Below are 24,605 nucleotides of genomic sequence, written 5' to 3' on the forward strand. Positions count from 1 at the left end.
TTGTTGTATTTGTAGTAGTAGTAATAATAGTATTAGTATTAGTATTAGTTGTATTAGTTGTAGTAGTAATAATAGTAATAATAGTATTAGTAGTAGTAGTAGTGGTAGTAGTAGTAGTAGTAGTAGTAATAGTAGTACTAGTATTAGTAAATATAGTAGTAGTAGTAGTAGAAGTAATAGTAATAATAGTAGTAATATTAGTAGTAGTATTATCGACATATTCCATTTATATAGCGCTCATTCTAATTAAAGCAACCCCAAAAGCATATATATTATTTAAAACTCTATGTCTGCCAAAGTTTATTTTGAAAGAGAGAGGTTGAAAGTGAAACCATGCTAATTAGGAAAGTTGATATTGGGGTGGCAAAAATAACTACAACGCTGATGACGGATGTGATGATGAAGATGACGACGAAGACACGATGATGATGGTGACTGCTATTTCTATTGTTATTAATTGCGCCAGTGATGTTGATGATTAGGACAAAGATGATGATGAACATGAAGATGTTCATCACTACATGGTGATGACGATGATGGGGACGACGACGATGATGATTAAGATAATTAAATTATTAAAAAATTATTAAGATAACTATACTATTATGTTGATAGATATGATACATATTGATGATATTAAAGGACGATAATAGAGATGATGATACAACAAGGATGATATAATGATATCCATATTTACAGCGATGACGACGATGATGGTAGTATTAATGAAAATTATTCACTTAATCATTCATTTAATCATCTTTCAATTGTAAAACACAACTTATTCCATTAGCTAAGTATTTAATTATCTAATTAATTAATTAATTAATTAATTAATAATACCAATAAATATTGCGGAAAGCCATTGACGAAGCAAATGGAATCACGATCTTGCTTGCGAAAATGATTTTCTTCCCTGAGAGCCTTACTCTAACTAGGCAGCACACTCGCGCTACACAACAATTTCTTCAGGCTTATTGATTTTAACGACTGCAATTATTACTACTTTTATTACAAGTTTTGCTTTTTATACCAAATGTATTACAATTTTTTTTGTTAACGCTGCTACTGCTGCTGCTACTACTACTACTACCAATGCTACAACTACTACTACAATTACTACTTTTACTAATGCTGCTACAGCATGTATTATACTATTTTGATTTATTTTTTTTTGAAACAATGGTTTGGCAGACGCAGAATTTGTTTTAGCATACAGTCAGTCTTCTATCAATATCCCAATACTACCACTATGGTAACAACTACTAATAATACTAAAATTACTGCTACTGCTGCTGAAACTAGCACAACTATATTGATTTTGAGTTTTGGAAAAAAAACCTTCAATGTTTCTACGTACATAATTGATGCCTTCGTGAGGAAAATTTTACTTGCTTGGCAGTTTGAATATTTATGCCCACGAGAGGTTTGATTTTTTGAGTTTTGCGCGTGGGAGCCAGTTTTTTTTGGCTAAAAACCGACAACGTTGCATTCCTATTGCCTGAGCTAACCCACCAACCAGTTAATTTTTTGTATTCTGGTATTATACTATTATACCATAAAAATACTAGCAGTTAATGATAGGGTTGCTAATAAAAATAATAAACTTACATTTGAAAGAGGATATTGTTAAATAGCAGAGTGTGTGATAGATAGAAATGACAGCATAGGTTCCAGAAAATTAACTTTTATACAAAAATCCAAACAAATCTGTTCAACCTGTGAACAAGCATGGAGATTGTGGAGGTGTCCAAGGATTTTATGATGGCAGAAACATTCAGATGACTCCTGCCGTACAACACCTGGCCGTTCACCTGTCGTGTCGTGTGGTTTGGTGTGGCTGGAGTGGCTGGTGTGGTGTGGCTGGTGTGTTGCAGTGTGAGTTTTGTTTGGTTTTGTTAAAGTACTACGTTCGATAAAGTGTCAGTTAATTTCATTTAGTAAATATGATGAAGCGTTTTATAAATAATGTACGCACTTCTGACTCGTACTATCAATAATATGTGCTTTTCAAGAAGCTGCGTTATATTATCTTGGGGTAGATACCTACATTGTATAGTACTACGTAATAGTAACAGTTACTGCTAGGTTCACATTATAAACATCGTAACTGTATAGAATTGATTATGTTATATAATTAAAATCTATTTTTAATTCTATTTTAGAAAATACACAGTTCAACCAAAGACATATTTTAATGCAGAAAAAATTCGTTTTACCTGCGTTCTCTGGCAAAAGTTCATCGATAAACACATATATCATGCGAATAATTATAGATAGGTAATTTATAGTCTCTAAATATGATACAATATATATACATATATATATGTCTGTGTGTGTGTACGTGTATGTGTATATTTGTTTGTGTATGTCTGTGTGTATGTTTGTATGTTTAGCTGTGTGTGTGTGTGTGTGTGTGTGTGTGTGTGTGTGTGTGTGTGTGTGTAGTATTAATGGAGATATTCATTTCGTGGAAGCACCTAATAAGATTGTGCGGACTATTGTTGTATACGGATGATGTTTGGTGTGGCTTTATGATGTTTTATGTTGCTGTTGTTGTGTTTTTTTTCAGTTCTTGCCTTTGCTGTTGTTGTTGATGTGATGGTTTGTGGTTGATGTTGTTGATGTTTGTTGTTGTTGTTTTCTTCTTGTTGTTATTGTTGTTCTGCACTTTTGTTTCCAGTATTGATCGGTTTTCTGTTATCCTTTATTTCATAAAATAAGCTGGATACTTGGGTGCGTAAGCAGATGTTGTATGTAAGATCTACTTTGTTGTTGCATTTTGTTTGTAAGTGTAGTTTGTATGTGTAAGTATTTGTGTGTTGTTTTTGTGTGTGGTGTGTGTGTGGTAAAATTGTTAAGAAATTATTTGGATCGTTATCGTAACTGCTGTCAAAACTTGCAAACTATTCAAACTGTTCTGAATAATTTTCAAAATATTTTTATAAGGCTTTACTAAAAAAATCTTTTTCCAAGAAATTTTGATTAAAAAATTTATTCCGAGAAAGAAAATTTGTCGCAGCGTTTTTAGTCCATTTTGAAAAGCCTGGTTCTTTAAAAAATTCGTATAAATGGTATTAATTATTTATTTATATTTTTATAAAAATGTTATTGATGTTATTTTTACTATAAAAAATATCTAATGTTTTGTTGTTACCGGCGTTGGTGTTTTTTTTTGTTGTGATGGTTTTTTGCTGTGGTTATTGTATTTTGGTGTTGTCATCAAAAAAGTGAACGACACGCGAGTGTCTGTGTTGAACCTTATCAAACATAAAATCTCCAATGTGTGAATTGGTTGTGGTTTTATTGCGGTTGCTGTTTGTTGTTTGCTGTTGCTGCTGATGTGTTGTTTTTTGTGTTTTACGTACCACCGTGCTTGCTTCTTTCATATAAACTGTTGTTTCTTTTGTTTTTGTTACTTCTTATATTGTTGTTTTGGCCGTTTTTATAGCATCGGGTGAAATATTCGCAAGAATTGAGAGATGTAATTATACAATAAGAAATGAAAAAACACACTTAATTTTTACTCATTCATTTGTTCACTCATTGGCTCACAAACTCACTCATTCATTCACGCATTCATTCATTCAGAGGATCATTGCAACAGCATATGGGAGCACATGATGTACATACTCGCGTATTTAAACGTATGCAAGGCAAGAGAAAGTTCGCTCTGTCTCTTAATCTCATGTTGGTGGCGCAAACATTGCATACGTGCCAGTTCGAACGTACAAATGAACGTAACGGAGTATGAATTAATTTTAAATGTAACAAATCAAAAAAATACTCATGCAGATATAAATATTGCGTACATCAGAACGTAAATATGTGTGTGGATTGTTGTGCAAACAGTCATTTATATTTGAGATTGCGGGTCTATTCCCACTGAATTACAATGCGTGTGCTCGTTTGTTTGAGTGGAATAAATAGGATGAAATGCAATTGCTTACGGACGTGCGCCGCAAATATTTAGTCTTCTCGTCATACAACTAGTGAGAGTTATTTCGTACTTTTAATGCGTGCGTCGCTTTTTGCGCTGGAAATATGATTAGATGGAGAACAAACCTGGTTTGTTTAACACGGAAACGTTGTAAATTTTCCATTGTTAAGGAATTGAATTTATCATGCGACAGACTGGATGAATGCATTGCATTGCGTGCGTGCGTGCTTTCTGTTAAATGCGGAAAATGTGTTTCAGGCATTAATCATGAGCGAGAAGAATAAACAGAAAATGGTTTTTTAATGTAAAAATAATCGATTTAAAATAAATTGAAAAAATAAAAAATTATGGCGAAACTGACGCCAGATATATTAACGACAAAACATACAAAAAACGTAAAATCATTATGAACATAAAGGAATAGATGAATAAACAAATGAATGAATGAAAGGGAATGAATATCCAATACCATTGATTGGACTGACTGACACATCGTCATTTTGTTCGTGCATGTGTTTGGTGGTATGAACAGTTAAGTACACTATGACCATATGTACACTACTACAGTACAAATTGGCTACAATACAAAACGTCATACCATAGTTATATTATAAATACCTATGAAATGTTATTGATTTAACCCAACTGTATTAGTGAGAAAAAACGTATATAGATTTTAATTCAATAAAACATACTTTTGGCAAAAATTCAATAATTATTTTGCATAATTTAATAATTATTTGGGCATAATTTAATCTGTATTTAATAATAATAATAAAAATGTCTATTGGCCAGATTCTTAAAAATAACTTCACCGCATGGAAAATAACCAATTTTCTTTGAAATTATTAATAATAACTCAATTGGACGTGGAATGCTCTCATCAATTTTCACAATTTTTTTTCATCTTTTACTCTACTTTTTTGCTTTTCTTTAGTTTTCACGACAAACAAAATGTACTCGTAGGTGCGTGTGACGTGCTTACTAGTATGCATTTGTTCATGTAGAAATATCTTGAATGTATATATCTGAATGTAAAATGTTATTGAATTACTAACTTACTAACTTCATTCTTCATGCAGATTCCACACACATCACACACACACACACATCACACACACATCACACACACATACACACACATGAATACACACAAGCACATAAGCATAAACACATTTGCATGCATACAGCTATCCAATTCGAACCAACAAACTTTGTTATTTTTTTGATAATTCATAGCAAGAGAAATTTTTCAAAAAATTTCTCCAATACAAATGCAAATTGGCAAAAAAAGAAATTATGTATTCGAAATAAATGTTAAAGTCTGCGGAAAAAATTGTATTCCTGATGTAATGTGATAACGCAGCATTCAACGGTGCAACTGGCCAAATTGAACGATAAGTAAAACGTTCAACAAACAAACAACAAGTAAACGTGCAAACAATTCGTTCACATGTTCATCTTGCCTACAAACATTTAAACGAACATGTTACATACAAAAACAATTACATAAATTCTAGATGGCTGAACATAATAAGCACACAAACACACCATTAGAAAAAAATTAATTTTTACAAACATGCTTGCAAATGCTAGCAAACAATTTTTCAGCCAAGAGATCACATTACGCACACAATTTTTTGGCACACAAAATATATTTTTTAATTAACGAAAAATATATTTTTAAACAGGGCAATTTTATTTTCCAGAAAAAAAACATTTTTCACATCAGTCAGTCTGTCTGGAAGACTGAGCAGACATCTTCCGTGTCAATCCTCTTGAAACTCTGAAATTAGTATTCCCAGTCAGTAGGCAGTGTGAAGCAGTTTAGTTGCTCGTGCCGGCCAGATCGATGCAAACGTTTCTTGAAAGTTTTCTGCAGAGATGGCTATCGAAAGTCTACATACAGACGCACATGCACAGGCGTGCACGCGCATAAGAACACACGTACACTGTACAGACACACACACACACACACAAGCACACTACACAAGTGAATGTCCTCGTCCTACTCGAGTTGGCAAAACTCTTCAAACATTTTTAACAAATGAAAAGTGTTGTCTACTGCAAGTAAACAAACGCATAAGCATCACATCACGTACACGCAGTACATCTTGCATCCATACGTGCGGCGCAATACAACACATACGTGCGTGAAAGTGGTACCACAAAATACGAAATCACACATACTAATACACGAAAATGCGTACGACACTGTACAACCGTCGCATACGTTTGTGTACATCGCGTATGTATTAATATTTGGACGTCCGTTATAACGGGAAACTTGTATTTATGAGAACGTACAAGAACTCTACGCGAATGTTTGTTTTGCGTTGAGTGTGTTATGCGCGTTGCGCTGTGTTTCACGTGTAGTTTTCAAAATTTTGAATCCATCCGTGAGATTATTTTTACTCGAATTTAAATGGAAGCAATTCATGGCAGAAATGATTAGGAGCACGAGATACGTTAAGTCCGCGATGCAAATGCCACCCCCTCCCTACCACGTACATTTTTCCCACGTGATCAGCGTACATACCTGGTAGTTTTCTCCGCTAGTACTTCAATTTGGAAATAAATTTCAATTTACATGCAATTAAGTCAATATAAACAGAAGGATAATTTGATGAGTAGATGGATGGACGAGTGGGAAGATAGGTTGTTTAATGAATTGAAGAATGAATGATGGAGGTTTGACTGAATAGATGGATGGATGAATGGATAGGTAGAGTTGACATAGAATGTTACTGCAACGATCTATCTAACTGTCTCCATTAACCAATTGAATCCTCGCGAAGATATCTCTCGCGAATTTAAAACTAATAAAAACATTTTGAAATCGTCAACTGCCATTGCAATCACTTCTTTATTAAACGTTTTGTTTTCCAGATTTCCAAATTTGTCTTCATAAATCATCTTTTACAATGTGCCTTTTTTTATTTTTGAACCCAAACTGTGTCAAATTATTTCACTATTACATAAATGCAATCCACAGAATCACAATACCAATAACGAGAAGAAGAAATGAATCACACACAACGAATAACGACTCTAAAGAATAATTATTGTCAGATGCCTGCCTGAAGATTGCATTGCCAACCAGCCAACCAAATATGTGAAGTATCAAATAAATTGTGTTTCATATTGTTAACTTGTGTCACGTTTAACATGTTATTTTATAACTAACAATCCAACACAACTCATTACAATACTTTTTTAATTGGTCTCAAAACAAAAAGAAATTGTCTGCAATGTCACAATCTGGTGTAAACTGGAGTGTGATGCATGCCAGCATCTGCGCATTTTCTTCATCCAACATGACAACTCACTTGGAAGAACTTCATGAAAGGACAATACTTAGAAGTGACTTGTTGATGATTTCAGTCACCTGGGCACAAGAAAATATTTACATGTCCAGCACATCAAGCAGACGTTGTTTACAATATTTTCGAAAAAAATTATAAATTGTCAGACATTTGTTTGAATGATTGTTATCGCTAGTATTTTTTTTTCAAAAATGTCTCAAAGTTCATCGTTTGAAAATGACATAACTAAAAAATAGGATTTTTTTCTCACTAATGTTATGCACCAACCAAAACCTAATGCAAACAGTTAGATATTCAGACAGGCATACTTCACGCCGGATTAGCGAGAACACATACAAACAAAACTAACATCTGTTGCATATTTTTGGTGCGAACCAGAAAACAAACAAAGGAAGGAACAAACAAGGAAACAAAAGAACAAACAAAAAACCCATACAAACAAAAACACCAGCAAAACAAACAATCAATCATACTGTGAAAACATTGCAACGAGCATAATTAGAAGTAAGGAAACGCAGAAGTACGGGTTCTGTTGTTCCAACCGCACAGTGCACATGAATGCACACAATCTTCTTAAATCTCCATTCAACTTCAAATTTTAATACGCGAGCCAATCTTCTGAATATATGAGAAGAAGAAAAGTTTGTGTGTGTTTGTGTGTGTATGTTTGTGTGCGTGTGTGCGTGTGTTTATTTGATAGTACGTTGTAATGTTGCGTATTGAGAATATCTTTCCACGCTAATTATGATACGATCTAGAAATATACATGTCATGTTTTCTGTTTGCTCAACAGTTAGTTCAAACTTCAGTGACGTGAAGAGGAGGCATATGATGAAACTGACAGGCTTTGGTAAATAGTAAATGATGCTACTTGTGCTGCTGCTGCTACAGTGGCTGCTGTTACTGCTACTACTGCTTATTTGTAAAATATATAATTTTTGTTGATTTAAATTTTACCAACAACAATTAAATTTTAACAAAATTTCAAAAATTGTGAAAATTTATTTTAATGCACACACACGCACACACGCACACACACACACACACACACCTACTACATATACAACACACACACACACACACACCTACTACATATACAACACACACACACACACACCTACTACATATACAACACACACACACACCTATTACATATACAACACACACACACAAATACGTGCAATACAAATGTACATCAGCAACCGGAAACACACACACACTTATTTAATTAATTTGTTTCTTTTTCAAATCCGTAATTTATTTAACACCTTAATGAATACATAATTTGTGTACATTGTTCCTTGTTTCTTATCAACTAATGTGATGCATCTTAATTAACATGAAAATTTTTCAATTGGGATAATAAACTTTGTTTCAAAAGCTGTTCAAATGCTTAATAAGGAATGTTTTTTTCTTAGTTCTTAAAACGTTTCAATTGCAGTAAAGAAATTTATATGTTTTCTAAGTACTAGTCTCAACAAATTTATCTCTATCTTTTTATTAGTAAAGTAATTTTCGTTATTTGATGTTGTCATGTGATTTCATGTATTTCACGTTTGTCAATGTTTTAGTGTGTGTTTTGTTTAAGTTACCTACACACACATGCACACACACACGCACACGCACAGACACATACACATACACACACATACACATACACACTCACTCATACGTGCCTGCATGCGTTTGTGTGTCTTCTGTGTGTCTGCCTTCTTGTTAATTAGTGGCGACACGGTAATGCTGAATGTTCGATTGTTGGATCGGTTGGTCGTTGCACCTAATATGAAGTGATTGATTGTTGCTGCTGCAGCTGTTGGAGTTGTTGTTGCTGTTGTTGTTGCTGTTGTTGTTGTTGCTTTTGATGATGATGTTGTTGTTCGTTGATTAAAGGTATATCAATTGAGATGGTAATTGAATTACAAAACGCTTGTTATCTATCATTAAAAGAATTATGCATTCATCTGTGCGCTTCATACTGTAAATCTTCTTGTCCGATACGGAAGTTGTGTATAGGTGTGTATTGTGTATGTGTCAATGTGTATTTGTGTAGGTATGTTTGTGGATTGGTGTTCCAATGATTAGGCTGTCGTGCAAAGATAATCCAACAGAACCTAATTACTGTTGCAATCTTTGTATGCTATTAAAAAAAGCGATTACTTTTTGATAAATTTTTATTATTAGCGTTTGGAAATCACATAAAAAATTAGAATGCAAAACAGATTTCGATCTAAATAGACTTAACTATAGATATTTAGATATTTCGATCTAAATAGTGTTAACTTCTAATAAAAAAAAAACATTTTAAAAGTGACTGTTTATTTAAGGTTCAACGTGAAACTGACTAAAGAAATGCTCAAAGAATTGTTCTAGGCAAATGTTCCTAATTATCAACATGATGATTGTTGTGTCGGTTTTTTAAAGTTTGAAAAAAAAACTCTGGAGTGACTGTAGTATAATCTGCCTGACACGAATGCTTCCGAAACAACATTCTTCACAATTTCCGCTTCATTTTATTCTATTCAAGATGCTTGCCGATGTTTTTACTTGCGTCATTTTCTTTCAGCCAACAGTAAAAAATTGAAAATTTTTATTCAGAAATTAGTCAACGAATTAGATTTGCTATTAATGTTGAAAGATAGAAACTAAAAAATTATTATTCAAGAAGATTTTTATTAGTTCAAATTTGCTAAAATTATCCGAATATACATCAGACAGTTGCCATAAAAAGAATGGTTATTTGTTTTTTTTTCATAACATGATACAATCATGCTATGTGTGTTCTGTTCTAACAATCTTCATCAATCATTCACCTGTTTATTCATAATAGAAAAAAAACTCGCTACTGCTTTTTGCAGTCTTAAAATCAGATAACAAAAACAAAATGCAAGATTCCGTCCTATGATAAATAAAATTTGTTGAGGCTATTGATGTTGTTGATGTTGTTCTTTAAAATTGTCTTGTTGATGGTGTTATTGTTGTTAAGTCCTTTTCTAGCTTTATTGACGCAATTTTTATTGTTTTGTTTTTTTTATTAAAAAATTTTTTTAATGTGCGACGATACCCCGGTTGGATGTATAGTCGCATATATTTTTTTAAACAACATTTTCTTCGTTCAATGTAACGATAATTCATTGAGAAAAAACCAAATAATCATTTCATAATTTAATTGGATGAGATAATAAAATACCTCTCATATTCAATAAAACTTTGAAACATAGGTAGCTGCAGCAATGTTAATAACTGTTGTTATTAATTGTATATAATATAATCTAACTATAAATTTAATAAAAACCCTGTTAAAAATTATTAAAAAAGTAATAAAAAAAATGAGCACAAAAACATTGCAAAAAACAACCTGAAAACATCCTGATACGAAGACAGACAAATCGATTTTTATTTGTCCTGTGCAAAGAATGCATACATTTTTTAGGCACAACTGTTACATTTCAACATGTAAATCCTTCGCTACCCATTAAACATTTATATCTGTTAAGCCCTTTATGAGGGGTTTTTTATTTCATGCTTACTAATTTTTGTATATTACGTATTAATTGATAATATATGGGACCATTTACATGCCACACGTTACACACACTCACACATTCACACGCACATATTCACACATACACATTCACACACACGCATTCACACATACACACACAAATTACGCAGACTCACACCACACACACACACACACACACACACACACACATTTCTATCATTCATTCATTATACAAAATATTTCATCTTTTTTTTTGTTACATTTTTCCCTGCAACTTCCTTCAAATGCAAAAACAACAAAAAAGCCCAAATACCGTTACATTGATTTTGTTTATGTATGTGCTTGGAGAATATAAAGTGAACATTCTTTCTAGAAGAAAATTAAAAAAATAATTTTTGTGTATTTGTTTATTATGGACGTTTATATGACATTTTCAATCTTAAAAGTTTCCAGACTTTTTTTTAATTTATGTTTCGATTATTTTCATTTTTTATTTTGGAGTTTTTATTTTTATTTGGTTATGAAATATTTATAAATCATTTTATGACAACATAATTTTATGTTAACATGAAAGAAATAATGATTTCATTGCTTGTTATTGCTAATGTTTATGTTAATGTCTTGCACATATTTTTATTGACCAAGAAGGAACTATACAGTAATCTTGCTAGGCTTCTTGATGTAAACTTTCCCAAATGAACTTGGGTTATTTTAGGATTTTTCCTAAAAAAATAATTTCTAAAAAATTGTTCTTTAACAATCTGGTTTATTGTTTTAAGTTAGACTAAAAATTGCACTTGTTGTGAAAACAAATGCAAACGATTTAATATTTCTGATTTGATTTTAGATCATGTCCCAAATGTTACTGTCAATGTGTAATGATATTAGAATGAAAGTTTATTAATAACGAAAATTTGTTAATATAACAGAACTTTCATCCAAACTTGTTAACAATTACTAGACACAACTTTCTGCATTGTAAACAGTAAAAAACCTTTTTTCAGATTGTGAAATATTTGACTGACTGATTTCTCTGTGTGCTGGTTGTTTGTGTGGTACAAAAACAACACATTTTAATGATTGATTGAACGGTTGACTGTTATATATATATATATATATATATATATATATATATATATATATATATATATATATATATATATATATATATATATATATATATCTTACGGATGGTTTGCTAGATAACAGTTAGATTGATTGAACGTCTGATGATAGAAAAATAGAAATGATTAAATGAGTGATGAGTCTGATCAATACGAATCGATGCGATAGATTCGCAATCAAAATAACGTCGATTGATTGATTGCTCTTGTCATCCAACTCAATAAAAACTTCCCATCAATTAAGTTAGGTGAATGGAAGGATGCTCCTTTTTTTTCCTCAGCTCTATCAAACCGAACTTAGTTGCAACCTTCAGTAGTAGCCTCTTATTTTAATTGTACAATGCCAGTTGCACCAAACATGTTCTAAACAATACTTTAAGTAATGTAAGTACTTGCATGTGCCAGCGTGCGAGTGTGTGTGCTTGCGTGCGTGTGCGAGTTTTAGAGGGGTGAATGTTTACATGAATAATATTTCTATCCGTGTGTGTGTTACATATAATTACCCTCTAGTAATCACTAAGCGTATGCAGTCGAAACATTTAAAATCAAGTTGGAGACTGACAAGCATACAGATTGAAATTATTTGCATACATTATCAACTGCCGATGTACCTATAAAATCTACTATTCTGACGAAACGCGTTGGTTTTGTGTGCTCCTAATCTTGGCTAGGTTCACGAGCTAGAATGTGCATTGAACATTTAACACAAACAGACTCTTCATTAATATTTAAAACCTCTCTGTGGGTTGATTAAAACTAAAAACACATTTCCTCAAATTGCAGTTATTTTTTCTGTTTTCGTTTTTTTAATCTTTCCACATGCGTGAATGAAGATGCATGCAATTAGAAAAAATACACGACTGTGCGTGCAAACATATGAAGATACATTTACGCATACTACATACAAATACATACACATACGTAAATAGGCATACAATTGCACATTACATTCAAATACATATACACAAACGAACAAAAGTTTGTTTGTTTACATACAAGACATACATACATACATAGAGTTCAGCAAACAAACAATCGTTCAAATAATGTCGCAGGACTTCGTGACATTTGCCAGTTCGTCTACCGAAGATGAAGAGATGAAAACATAAAAAAACATAAACTTGACCATGAACAAAAACCAGAAAGTGAACATGAACACAAACATGAAGGTGAACACAGGCACAGACACGCGAGTTATGAACATGTATACATAAAGTAATTATTAAAGAATACTTTTTTTCATAAAAATTTACTTATTCATATAAAAAACATTTTTACTGTCTTATATGCAGATATGGTTTAAAAACTTCATAAATAGATGTTTAAATAAAATAACGTACACATAAATAAATTAGAAGATATTGACATAAATAAAAAAGTTCTTAAATAAAAATTCCGCGTGAGAAAAATAGTTGTTGTGAAAGAATAGAGTCGATACCGAAATAGAAAAAATACAAAGAATACAAAAAATACAAAACTAAAGATACCAAAATACAAGATACAAAAACACATAAAATACAAAAAATACAAAGAAGAAAATGAAAAAGAAACAGATGAGCAAAAAAGATGAGCGGATGTGAATTGTCATCAGAGGTGATTTGCTAGAGCAAATATTATGCCATGTATGCTTGTTATTTGTTGCTGTTGTTGTTGTAGTTGTTGTCTGCGTAATTTATGTTAATGATATTGTTGTTACCGTAAGAGTTGTTGCTGTCCGTTTTTTACAACTAAGATCAAATTTCTCCTTTATAAATATGTAAATTGATGTTTACCTTTCTTACAGCTAAAAATATTTTTACTTAACACACTAAACCGACAAAAAAACAACATTTTAAAACCAACAACAACACCTAGAAACCAAAAACAACGCCTAGAAACAAGCAACTACGCCTAGAAACCTACAACAACACCTAGAAACCAACAACAACACCCAGAAACCAACAACAACACCTAGAAACCGAAAACAACACCTAGAAACCAACAACAACACCGAGAAACCAAAAACAACGCCTAGAAACAAACAACAACACCTAGAAACCAAAAATAACGCCTAGAAACCAACAACAACGCCTAGAAACAAACAACAACACCTAGAAACAAAAAATAACGCCTAGAAACCAACAACAACATCTAGAAACCAACAACAACACTTAGAAACCTAAAACAACACCTAGAAACCAAACACAAAATAAATGGTTTCATTTTTCACAGCATTCGTGTAATTAATCTTGGGCTGCCATTTATTGCCAATGCAACCAACAAGTTTAGACTAAAAAAGAACAAGTACATAAATCGGATTGGATAGATTGACACTTGATTTATTGATACATGATACATACATCGCATTTCCGCCGACCATCAAATCATTTGCTATTTGTTTCATCTGGTTTTATTAGTTATGATGTTATTATCTTTTAATAATGTTATTGCTTTGCATTTGTTATTAGTTTCAGATCATTTTTATGTAATTTAGCGAATCTAATGTTTTTCTGTTAAATTTTTATATCTTCAGGTCTTTTTTCCTTCAAAAAAAACTTAATCAATTTTTTCCGAAATGATGAAGAGTCGCCATTGAACTTGAAGTCATAAATGCGTTAAGAAAATTAATTTTCAGGGATGGTATTAATATTTTTGTTTCTGTTCTTTCAGATGAATCACTTTTGCTTCTACTGAAATTGATCGGCTGCTGTTGTTTTTATTTCTGCTTATTCAATTTTTACTCAATTTTGAATTTATTCAGCATAAAATAAATTTAAGTTTCATATTTTATTTAAACTCTATATTTTAATAGCGATATCTTTCCATGATAAATAAGAACCTTTAATTCAATGATTAAATATGCATGTTTACAATTTTTTATGGGTTCATGTAGGTGTTTTGTAATGTGGGAAAGTTAAGCAAGCACGTATCGGCTTAATTCATACAAATATGGTACAGCACCTCTTCACGATATATCCATACATTCTTTCATTCATTTATCGTTGTCATTAGAGCATTTATACAGCGTTTGAACAAGATGATTTGGGCAACAATTGTATAACAGAGGTTCGTTCTAACCCAACTTGAATTACTGGCTGTTCAAAAAATGCCTTTGTTTTTAGAGTCTGTAATTATGTGTAGAAAAAGAAGAAAATGAGTGAAACAAGTGAGAGAGAAAGAGAGAGAGAGAGAGAGAGAGGAGAGAAAGACTGATTATTATGAAGTAACGCCGCAATATTTACCCAGGCTACACAAGCATTATTCAATGAAATATTTGCTGCTGTCGTTCATTGTTATATTGGTGTCGGAATGCAATTTTGGACTACGTTAGTGCATGTTGTTTGTTAGGATTGTGTTGGTCGGGGGCAGGAATGCTTGTGCTCTAGCTAATTAAATTATAAGTCTTTCGTTTCTTCGGTACTTGGCTTGTTTGTTTGTTCATTTGTTCGTTTGTTTGTTTGTTCATTTGTTTGTTTGTTCATTTGTTTGTTTATTTGATTACATTTGTTCGTTTGTCATTTTGCTCTATCAATCAATAATAATTTTAGGAATGATTGTCTTTCATTGGTTATCATTTCAATCGTCTATTGCTCAGTTTGTACCGACTGATCAAAAACCATTATTTATTATTTTATCATCATTCTTTCTACACTTTTTATATTTGCTCGTTCCTACGAATTACTTGATTCTATTTTCATTGATAACATTCAACTTTACGATCTTCATCCATGAGTTCGCAAGTCATGTTGCAAAAACATCTGCTACAATATATTGTACATGCGTCGTCCATTCGCTAAACATTTGATTTATATGTTCATTTATTATATCTATTCATCTAACGAATTTTTATCTTTTTGTCTATCAATTCATCTATCCATTCATCCGTCCATTCAATCATTCATTTGTCCAGTCATATGGATATATCCAATCAATCTACCAGCTATCAATCCATCTATCAATCCATCCATTTATCAATGCTTATTAATAATTCATCAACATTTCCTCCCATAAAATTTTTTCATCCAAGAAATCATCAATCTTTCATTCATTTATTTATTCGATCATATTTCTTCAAACTATTCTTTCGTCAAATGACTTTTCGTCATTTGTTATTTATCAAAATTAAAATTTTTTTGCAGATTCCAATTTACATATTTATTTTAAATTTGTTTTAATACTCATTCTTTCATAGAAACTTCAAATTTTCTCTTTAAATAAAAAGATTATTTCATTTTGTTCACTATCCACTTCTTGATATACACCCTGCAACGAAACATTTCAAAAACAACAATTGGTATGAATGAACATTGACAATCGATGTATTGATAAAAAAAAATGACAACATATTCAAGATAGCACTGACCTCAACGAGTTCATCTCCAATCATCAGCTGACCATCTTCGTAGGCAGTGGACTGCGGTACCAGGCCAGCCACGAACGTGCTCATCTTGTTCAAATCTCTGTTTCCCGCCAGGCACAGCCCCATACTTTCGTAGAGTGCAGACAACGGTGATGATGAAGTTGACAGTAGCAATGGTGATGACAGAGAGTACGATGATGATGGCGTTGGTGGTAGAGATGATGTGGGCGGCGTTTGTGGCATCGGTGGTTGCTTCAGTGGACGTTTGACGACGATCGTCAAAAACTGGCCGGAGAGATCGGGGTACTTCTTTTGATATTCACTCATCTCTGTTCGTTCAGTTTGCAGATGGTATTGAATAAAATATCATAATATTCGCGGTGATGATGATTAAGTTAGAATTTATTTGGATCACTTTACATCATTCCATTAATTGTCATATCAGATATAAGATTTAGGTGAATAAAAATTATTGTAAATGAAACAACGATACTAAATACTTCATTAGTAACTATTTTCAGATATATACAAATGATGAATATTTGTGTCTTTGCAAACCACATCAAATAAACAAATTACTGAGTACAAATATTTTTCAGTAGGGCCATGGTTGGTGGTGCACATTTAAACTAAAACTTTTACTTTCTGTCTCGAGTACTATCAAATTACTGTCAGCGCTGATTCATTGAGTTACTTCCAATTACATTTCAAGTGCACGGCTAACATTTTCTACAGCAGCACCACCCATCTCAGTCAACCTCCCCAAGTCCAATTATCCTAGCCATGGTTTTACAGTATAATATCACCATCACAACGAAGAAGAAGACACTCGACTAATGACAACTTCAATGTAACAAATTTCAAAATTCAGAACATTTTCATCAACGTACCTACAAAAGAATTTTGACAACGTTTAAAAAATGACAAATTTCGCACATACAAAAAAAAACATATTTTACATTTGCTTTTAAAACAGTAGAGTTCTAACACGAGATATTCTTCCGAATAAAATGACAACTACAATGATGCGACAAAAGAATTTTATACCAAAAAAAACACCAAAAAAAACTTGAAACAAAATCTCCTTCACCTCCATTATCATCATTATCCATTGCCTGTGTTTCCATAGCAACGCAAATGACGTCGAAGTCGAAATTGATAATGACGTCACCAATGACGTAGACGGTTGGATGGATGAAAGTGAGTCAGTGATAAAATGATAACACTAGTGGTGTGATGAGAAGTGATCTGATGACGCTTGGCAGGACGAGAATGCGTTAGTGATAACGATGATAATAACAGTGACGACGACAACGATGATGACGTCACAATATGATGTGATGCGATTGTTGTTTTTGTTGCTGCTGCAGCTGTTGTTAGTGGAGAGAGACAGAGAAAAAGAAAGGAAGAAAGAGAGAGAAAAAGAGAGAGAGAAAGGGAGGATAAAAGATGGGAGATAAAAGTTACGTGTTTCAACTGTTAAAACTTGATTCGTTCGGATTATAATGGTAAAGCTAATAAATCATCGATGACAATGTATCGGTAGCTGCTCATTAAAAGTACTGTTTTGATGTTTCGATGTTGTTGTTGTTTGGCTATTCGTGTTGTAGTTGTTGTGCCTTAAAGTTTTGTCCTCGTTATGTTTCCACCGAAATGAAATTTTCATCTCATCTTTGTTGTTGGTGTTGTTGTTTATTCATTGTTGACAAATATCTGATCCGTTATTTAACAAAATTAATGTTGTAATTTTTCAAAAACTTTTGTTTTTACATAACAAAGATACAAAAATTTTTAAATCCTTTTGGTGGGTTTTAAATATTTTTTTGTACAAACATTTTTTATTTAGTCTTCGCCTGTTTTCTTTATGCAAGCTTAAGTTGTTTATTATATTGAATTTAACATAGAATGCATTATTCATTCATACAATGGATATGTGTGTGTGTGTGTGTGTGTGTGTGTTTATGAATATAATATTTACATTATAATTACACATCAGCCATTTGTAATATGTAACTTATAAGTAGATGAATAAATAAACAAAATTGTTTACTAGTCAAACTAAGCAACTTCAAACACGAATTATACATAAATTCTCAATTCAAAATATTCCCTCCTATAACTATATTTTTAAACATTAGAACATAAACATAAACAACAACATACATATATACCAGTATAGATAGAACATTCATTTAGTATAAACCTGCCTTTAACATCCAATTTGATCGCCACGGAGTATCAACATCAAAGCTATTGTATAAATACATGCATGCACGCATCTAACTATGTATATAAATGTATATACATTATACATATGTAGATAAAGGGGCCCATGTATAAGTGACAAGATCTTTAAAAGAGTATGTATGGGCTAGAATGTAAATGGAAGTAGCATTTTAGAATATTATTGATATTAATTATAGTGCCAAATGCGGCCAGAGAGGTTACCAATACTTGAAAGGGTATCGTCAGTACTAATACACTTCAGATACATATACCGATGCTTGGTTTTGAAAGGATTGCCGGCAATAGCAATACGTGTATTTTGTATTTTATAAACGGTGTAATATGAAAGCGGAACTATTATTTTATCCGTAGCATATCTGATGCAAAGGTTTATTAAACCATTCAAAAGTACAACAACTTTTAAATGTGAATATGAAGGACGGCGGTTACAAACGAGTTTTCGAATAGAAACATGCAGCAGACGGCCAAACGTAACCTTAAATCCAACATTACCAATTAGAAAGCGGTCTTAGCATTGCACATTGATATGATAGGAGAGTTTAAAAAATTATATCTAGCTAACGCTCAAAATTATCTGTGTCGAGAGCTGATTTTTTTTCCTAGTAAAACGTGATATCAAGTTCGAAATCCAGCATTCGTTATTGTCGGTAACAAAGGGACTATTAAAAAAAGATGTCAGCGATGTAATTTTTCCGATAGCGATACTTCGATATTAACAACTCCAACCTTACAGAATTTGTTCCAATTTATGTTTTATATAATATATATCACATTTTATATATATATTTATATATATATATATATTTATTTATATTATATATATATATATATATATATATATATATCTGTGTGTGTGTGTGTGTCATGTAATTATTTACCTCTATCAGTTCAAGTAAATAGTTTTATTTGATATTTAACATGCAAATCGAAAATTATGCATTTTCAGTTATTTTGCAATTTTTCAATCTTTTCTTTTTGCTCTCTGATTACTTTCTCTTTCTCTTTTTTTCTCTCTCTTTCTCTCTTTTTCTCTCCTCTCTCCCAGTTATCTTGTCGTTTTTATTTGTTCATATGTCATTTTTATTTGCATGTTATTTTCCTTCAGCTCACTCAGCTGATTTGCCTGCCTGCTCGTTATGATGAAATCTCTACACGTACATCTGACTATGTTCGTTTTAATCACGTAGAATGAAGGATGAAGAATACTTTTCAAATGTACATGCACACATACAGACATACATACACACATACAAACATACATACACACATACAAACATACATACACACATACAAACATACATACATACATACATACATACATGCAAACCCACATACATTCATACCTTTGTGTATTATACACACATAAATGCAAGACATGAATATTTACTTAGGTTTATATATGCAATATAAGTACACACGCATACATAAGCTTTTACGCAAATAGTTATATTCCCATATAAATACAGCATACAGATATATAGTCATCCATAAACATACACATACATGGATACATCATACATAAGAAAGTTTACACATGCATACTAATAAATACAAACATTGGCTGAACTTTAACATTTGAGCTTTCATTTTGCACGATAGTGTATTTCGACTTTGTGTTCTGTGCATGAAACAGCTCAATGGCAGCACTGCGTTAAACATGCATAGATGTGTAGTGTATGTCCATTTATACAGGCATGTATTGTGAATGTCTTACTCTGTGACATGTTGAAAAAAGAAAAAAAAATACAAGATACCCATTATTCATTGTAGTTGAATTACAACGATGTTCCTTCCTACAATAAGTTGTTGTTGTCTACTGAGTAAATGAAATCCTTCCAACAATTTTAACACAGTCCTTATAGCGAACTTCTATACAACAAAATCTCTACATAACGAATTTTTTATGTCCCTTGAAATTTTACATATAAAATTATTTTTATAGAACAAAAATAATTTCTCTAACAAAATTTATAAAAGTTGAAAAAAATATCCAACCAGAGAACATTCTATGAATTGATATGAGCAGTGTTTTTGTTCCCATTTAATATCTTAACACCATAGCTGTAGTAGACGTATTATTATTATTATTATTATTATTATTATTATTATTATTATTATTATTACTATTATTATCATTCCACTCTTATATTTATGAAAGTTTGCCTATCGCAATGCGTTTTATTACGCAACAATTTCCCATTCATTTCATAGGTTATAAAATGATATGGATAATAGCTCCATTGGCACGATAAAACCAGCACTCTCTCTCGTGTTTGTATGTGTGCGTGTGCCTGTGAGAAAGAAGAAATGTGTGTGTGTGTGTGTGTGGTGTGTGTGTGTGTGTCTGTGTGTGTGTGTGTGCGTGCGTGTAATGTGCCTATTTGATCAGTGACAAATTTTATGCTAACCACCGAATGCATATAAACGAATTGTGTAGAAAGAAAAGTGATGACGATGATGACGTTGAAGATTTTGGAGATGATGATGATGACTGTGATTAAGATGACATTGATTATTTTAAAAAAGATTATGATGACGATGATGACGATGGAGTTAATGATGATCATATGAGCAGAATATGAATAAAAGCTGAATTACTCTTCTCACCACTCTGATCAGTACATCATCATTATCGCCATCATCGTCATCACCATCATCATTATCATCATCGTCCCCTCTAGCACTCATCGCTTCACTCATCGTCATCTGACCATGATGGTAAGAATGACGATGTATGATGATGTTTTTAAGTATAATATCGTTGATGACGACGATGATGACGATGATGATGACGACGACTAGGACCGTGGTAATAAAAATGATGATAAGGATGATGAATGATGATAATGATGGGTTGTTACTGCTCGGATGGTAATGACTTGAACCTTGCGTTACCTCAGGCCGATCTGAAAAAGCATTTAAAGAAATAGCCGAGTCGACGATGACATAGATAATAACGTTGATGTTGACGATGATGATGATGATGACGTTGACGATGATGATAATGATGATGATGACAATGATGATGATGGTAAATTTGTTGGCAGTAATCATCATAACGTTTAAGTTAATGATGCCAATAATAATTATGTTATCAGTATGCCAAACAGTGTAAAAAACTAATGATAATAAGAAAAAAAGAAGAAGAAATAAGAAGATGATGATGATGATGAACCACTGACATCATCTTATTCATCATCATTTTTTCATCATCATCTTTATGGCACAACAAAATTATTATTTTTCATATTATTTTCTTATCTGCCCAGATGATGATCGTCAATTATAACGGCGAACACACGCAAATGTGGGCTACCAAACAATTTTCAAAAAGATATTAATAAATAAGGGAAGGGAGAGAAAAGAGAGAAAGAAAAAGAAAGAGAGAGAGAGAGAGGGAGTGAGAGATTGAATACTGTTACTGTTAACAAAATATTTATTTGTGTGTTCATTTATTTTATTAGTCACAGATGGCAGCCGATGGTCGTAAATTAACATTCCATTGTTCGATTAATAGGTCCGGTGCGTATGTAGGAGTTCTTTTCCATGGAATCACCCACTACATTTTTTTGGTGTTGGTTTTCGTCATCTTATCATTATTTGCAACATTTCAACGTTCACATCTGCATTCTTCAGTTAACAAGCATCAGCATCCGGCTCATTAAAACGAGGATCCACTCGCCTCATTTTACAACAAGCTCATTACATTTCGTTGGGGTATTCGTTGCAATTGCACGCTCAAACAACCCCCAAACTACTTTGAAATTTTAAAGTGCGACTGAACATGTTTGATGAAAAAATGTTTGGAGTTCCTGGTCTAACTGCAGCATGGTTGTTGTTGTCAACTGTACTGCTGACATTTACATTTGATTAATTAACTGTATTTTTAAATTGAAAAAAAAAACAAATTAAACATACAAGGCTAACACGTCAATAGTCTACGTATAACCTTTCATGTATTTTTGATTATAACAATATCTCGATGTGAAGTGGAATGATGAAGATCGTTAATTAAAATACAATCACAACAGTGAACATGATCATGATTATAGCGAGTTAACAAAATAACCAGACTTAACAATTTTAGATCAAAATTTAAACAGATTTTTTTTTTAATTAACTTTAATTCCTCCCAACTAATATTTTTCTACAAAGATGTGCGGCTCCCAAACCCCCTCGTTGCCTCCGACTCTGTCTTTGTGTGGCTGCATTATGATGACGACGATGACGATGATGACGACGATGAAGATGGCAATGTCAAAGTAAATGACAATGTTGATGAGGACAACAGCAATGAATGGAAAAAGTATTGTATGGAAAAATATGAATCCCATTTCTGTTGATCAGACTAGAGTGGACCGAACGATAACGGAATGGGGTTGTCTAACATGCATTAGCGATCGTTGGGACGAATGAGCTTAGGAGTCACTGCCTGTCTGGCTGTACAATTTATAATTGTCTCTATCGCGTTATCCAACAACTGACCGGCCGGATGTGGAAATTCTGTATGGGAAAATTATAAAAAATAATAATGCTAATGGTATAAGCAACAACAATAACAACAACAGTAACAACAACAGATGGTTGAATGCGATTTAAAATTGTCGTGACATGTGACGTGACGTGCTGTAATTTAATGTCATATAATGTCATGTCATAATGTGTGAATTAATTTACTGTGATGTGAGGAGTTAAATGTTCTATATTAACGTTATCGTTTTTTAAATGTAAAATTTTGTGTTTGCGAATTTTTCGCTGTTTCACATGATGATCAGTGAGGATGTTCTTGTACACGATTTCTTAATTATCTCGTTTAAAAAAGGTCATTATGTAATGTTTGTTTGAGTGCGTGTGTGTGGGTGTGTGTGCGTGCGTGTTTCTATATATACATATGTACGTACACATCCACCTATTCAAAATATCCATCCAGCTATTATGTGTGCGCCCTCAAGAGAAGCATAAAATCATTCAACTCTTGAACAAATACAAACGCAGATATATGGGAGAGAGATGGACTGTACGTATTATTTGATTTATCTCTAGAATAGAAACAACATCAGAGGCGATATCCATCCGCGATCGCAAACGTTTTTGTTTTCCTTTCGTCTTTGTTTATCTAGCCCCTCCATTTATAAATAACGCACCATTACTAACTGGAATGGGAATGACGTTGATGGTGAAGATGATGATGTTGACGCTGAAGATGACGGTGACTTTGGAGATGAGGGTGCTGGTAAAGGTTTTGATGTTTAAATGATGTTAATGAGGACGATGATGATGTAGACGATGATGATATTGAATGTGCCATAATGACTCTGATCGTGATTAATTCACTCATTAGATTATTTAACGCAGCTGTTTTCAAATTAAAATGATAAAAAAAAAGAAAATGTAAAATGTCATTCGACGTTACTTGAATAACTAACTGTTAATAACAATCGGATGATGATATTTCATACTAACTTACATGCATAGATTGAAAAATTTATGAAGGGCTAAATATTTGAAAAATTGTATTTTCAATGCAAAATAATGACGTCAAAGCATAACTTAAGTTAATGAAAACAGCAACAATAACAATAATAATGGCTTAAAAAAGAGATGGAAGAATAAAAATTTGGATTTTATTTCAAAAATTTTAGAACATTTTGTCATCAACACAAACATCATTCTCATCAAAACATCAAAAAATGTTGACATGTAGGATTTTTGTATTCTATAATGTCCTCTGGATCTAATGAGAATAATATCAATAAGCAAAATATTTATTAAATTAAATTAGTTAAAACGATTTAAAATTATCTTGCAACTTTGTTTCAAGTTTGAAAATAATTGTTAGAAAAAACTTTTCATAATGTTTAATCCGTTAGTACAATATTTATTTTACTCTGTGTTTTTAACTTTTTATGAGTTAATTAACAAAAAACCATGCAATTGAATTCTTGAGACATAAAAACTGTTTTATTAAATTTTATTTTTACCTTTTTCAATGTGGTTTTATTCGATTTTTTCATATATATTTTTATATATTTTTCATCCAGTTCATTCAGCTATTCATGCAATTAAAATACGAACTTAATTATCATGTGGATTGTCGAATATTTTTTGAAAACATAAAATTTAAAAA

General features: G+C 32.1%; 1 protein-coding gene across 1 annotated transcript; it reads right to left on the minus strand.

Annotated features, from left to right (window-relative positions):
* Nucleotides 1–1,754: 1,754 nt before the first annotated feature.
* Nucleotides 1,755–16,357, minus strand: HELRODRAFT_134348 (hypothetical protein; the record flags this gene model as incomplete). Its single annotated transcript, XM_009016670.1, has 2 exons — nucleotides 1,755–1,814; nucleotides 16,235–16,357. Coding segments are annotated over 2 exons (183 nt in total), but the record flags the coding sequence as incomplete, so codon positions are not given.
* Between the last annotated feature and the right edge of the window lie 8,248 nt (nucleotides 16,358–24,605).

The sequence above is a fragment of the Helobdella robusta genome (assembly GCF_000326865.2).
Source record: "Helobdella robusta unplaced genomic scaffold HELROscaffold_19, whole genome shotgun sequence".
NCBI lineage: Eukaryota > Metazoa > Annelida > Clitellata > Rhynchobdellida > Glossiphoniidae > Helobdella > Helobdella robusta.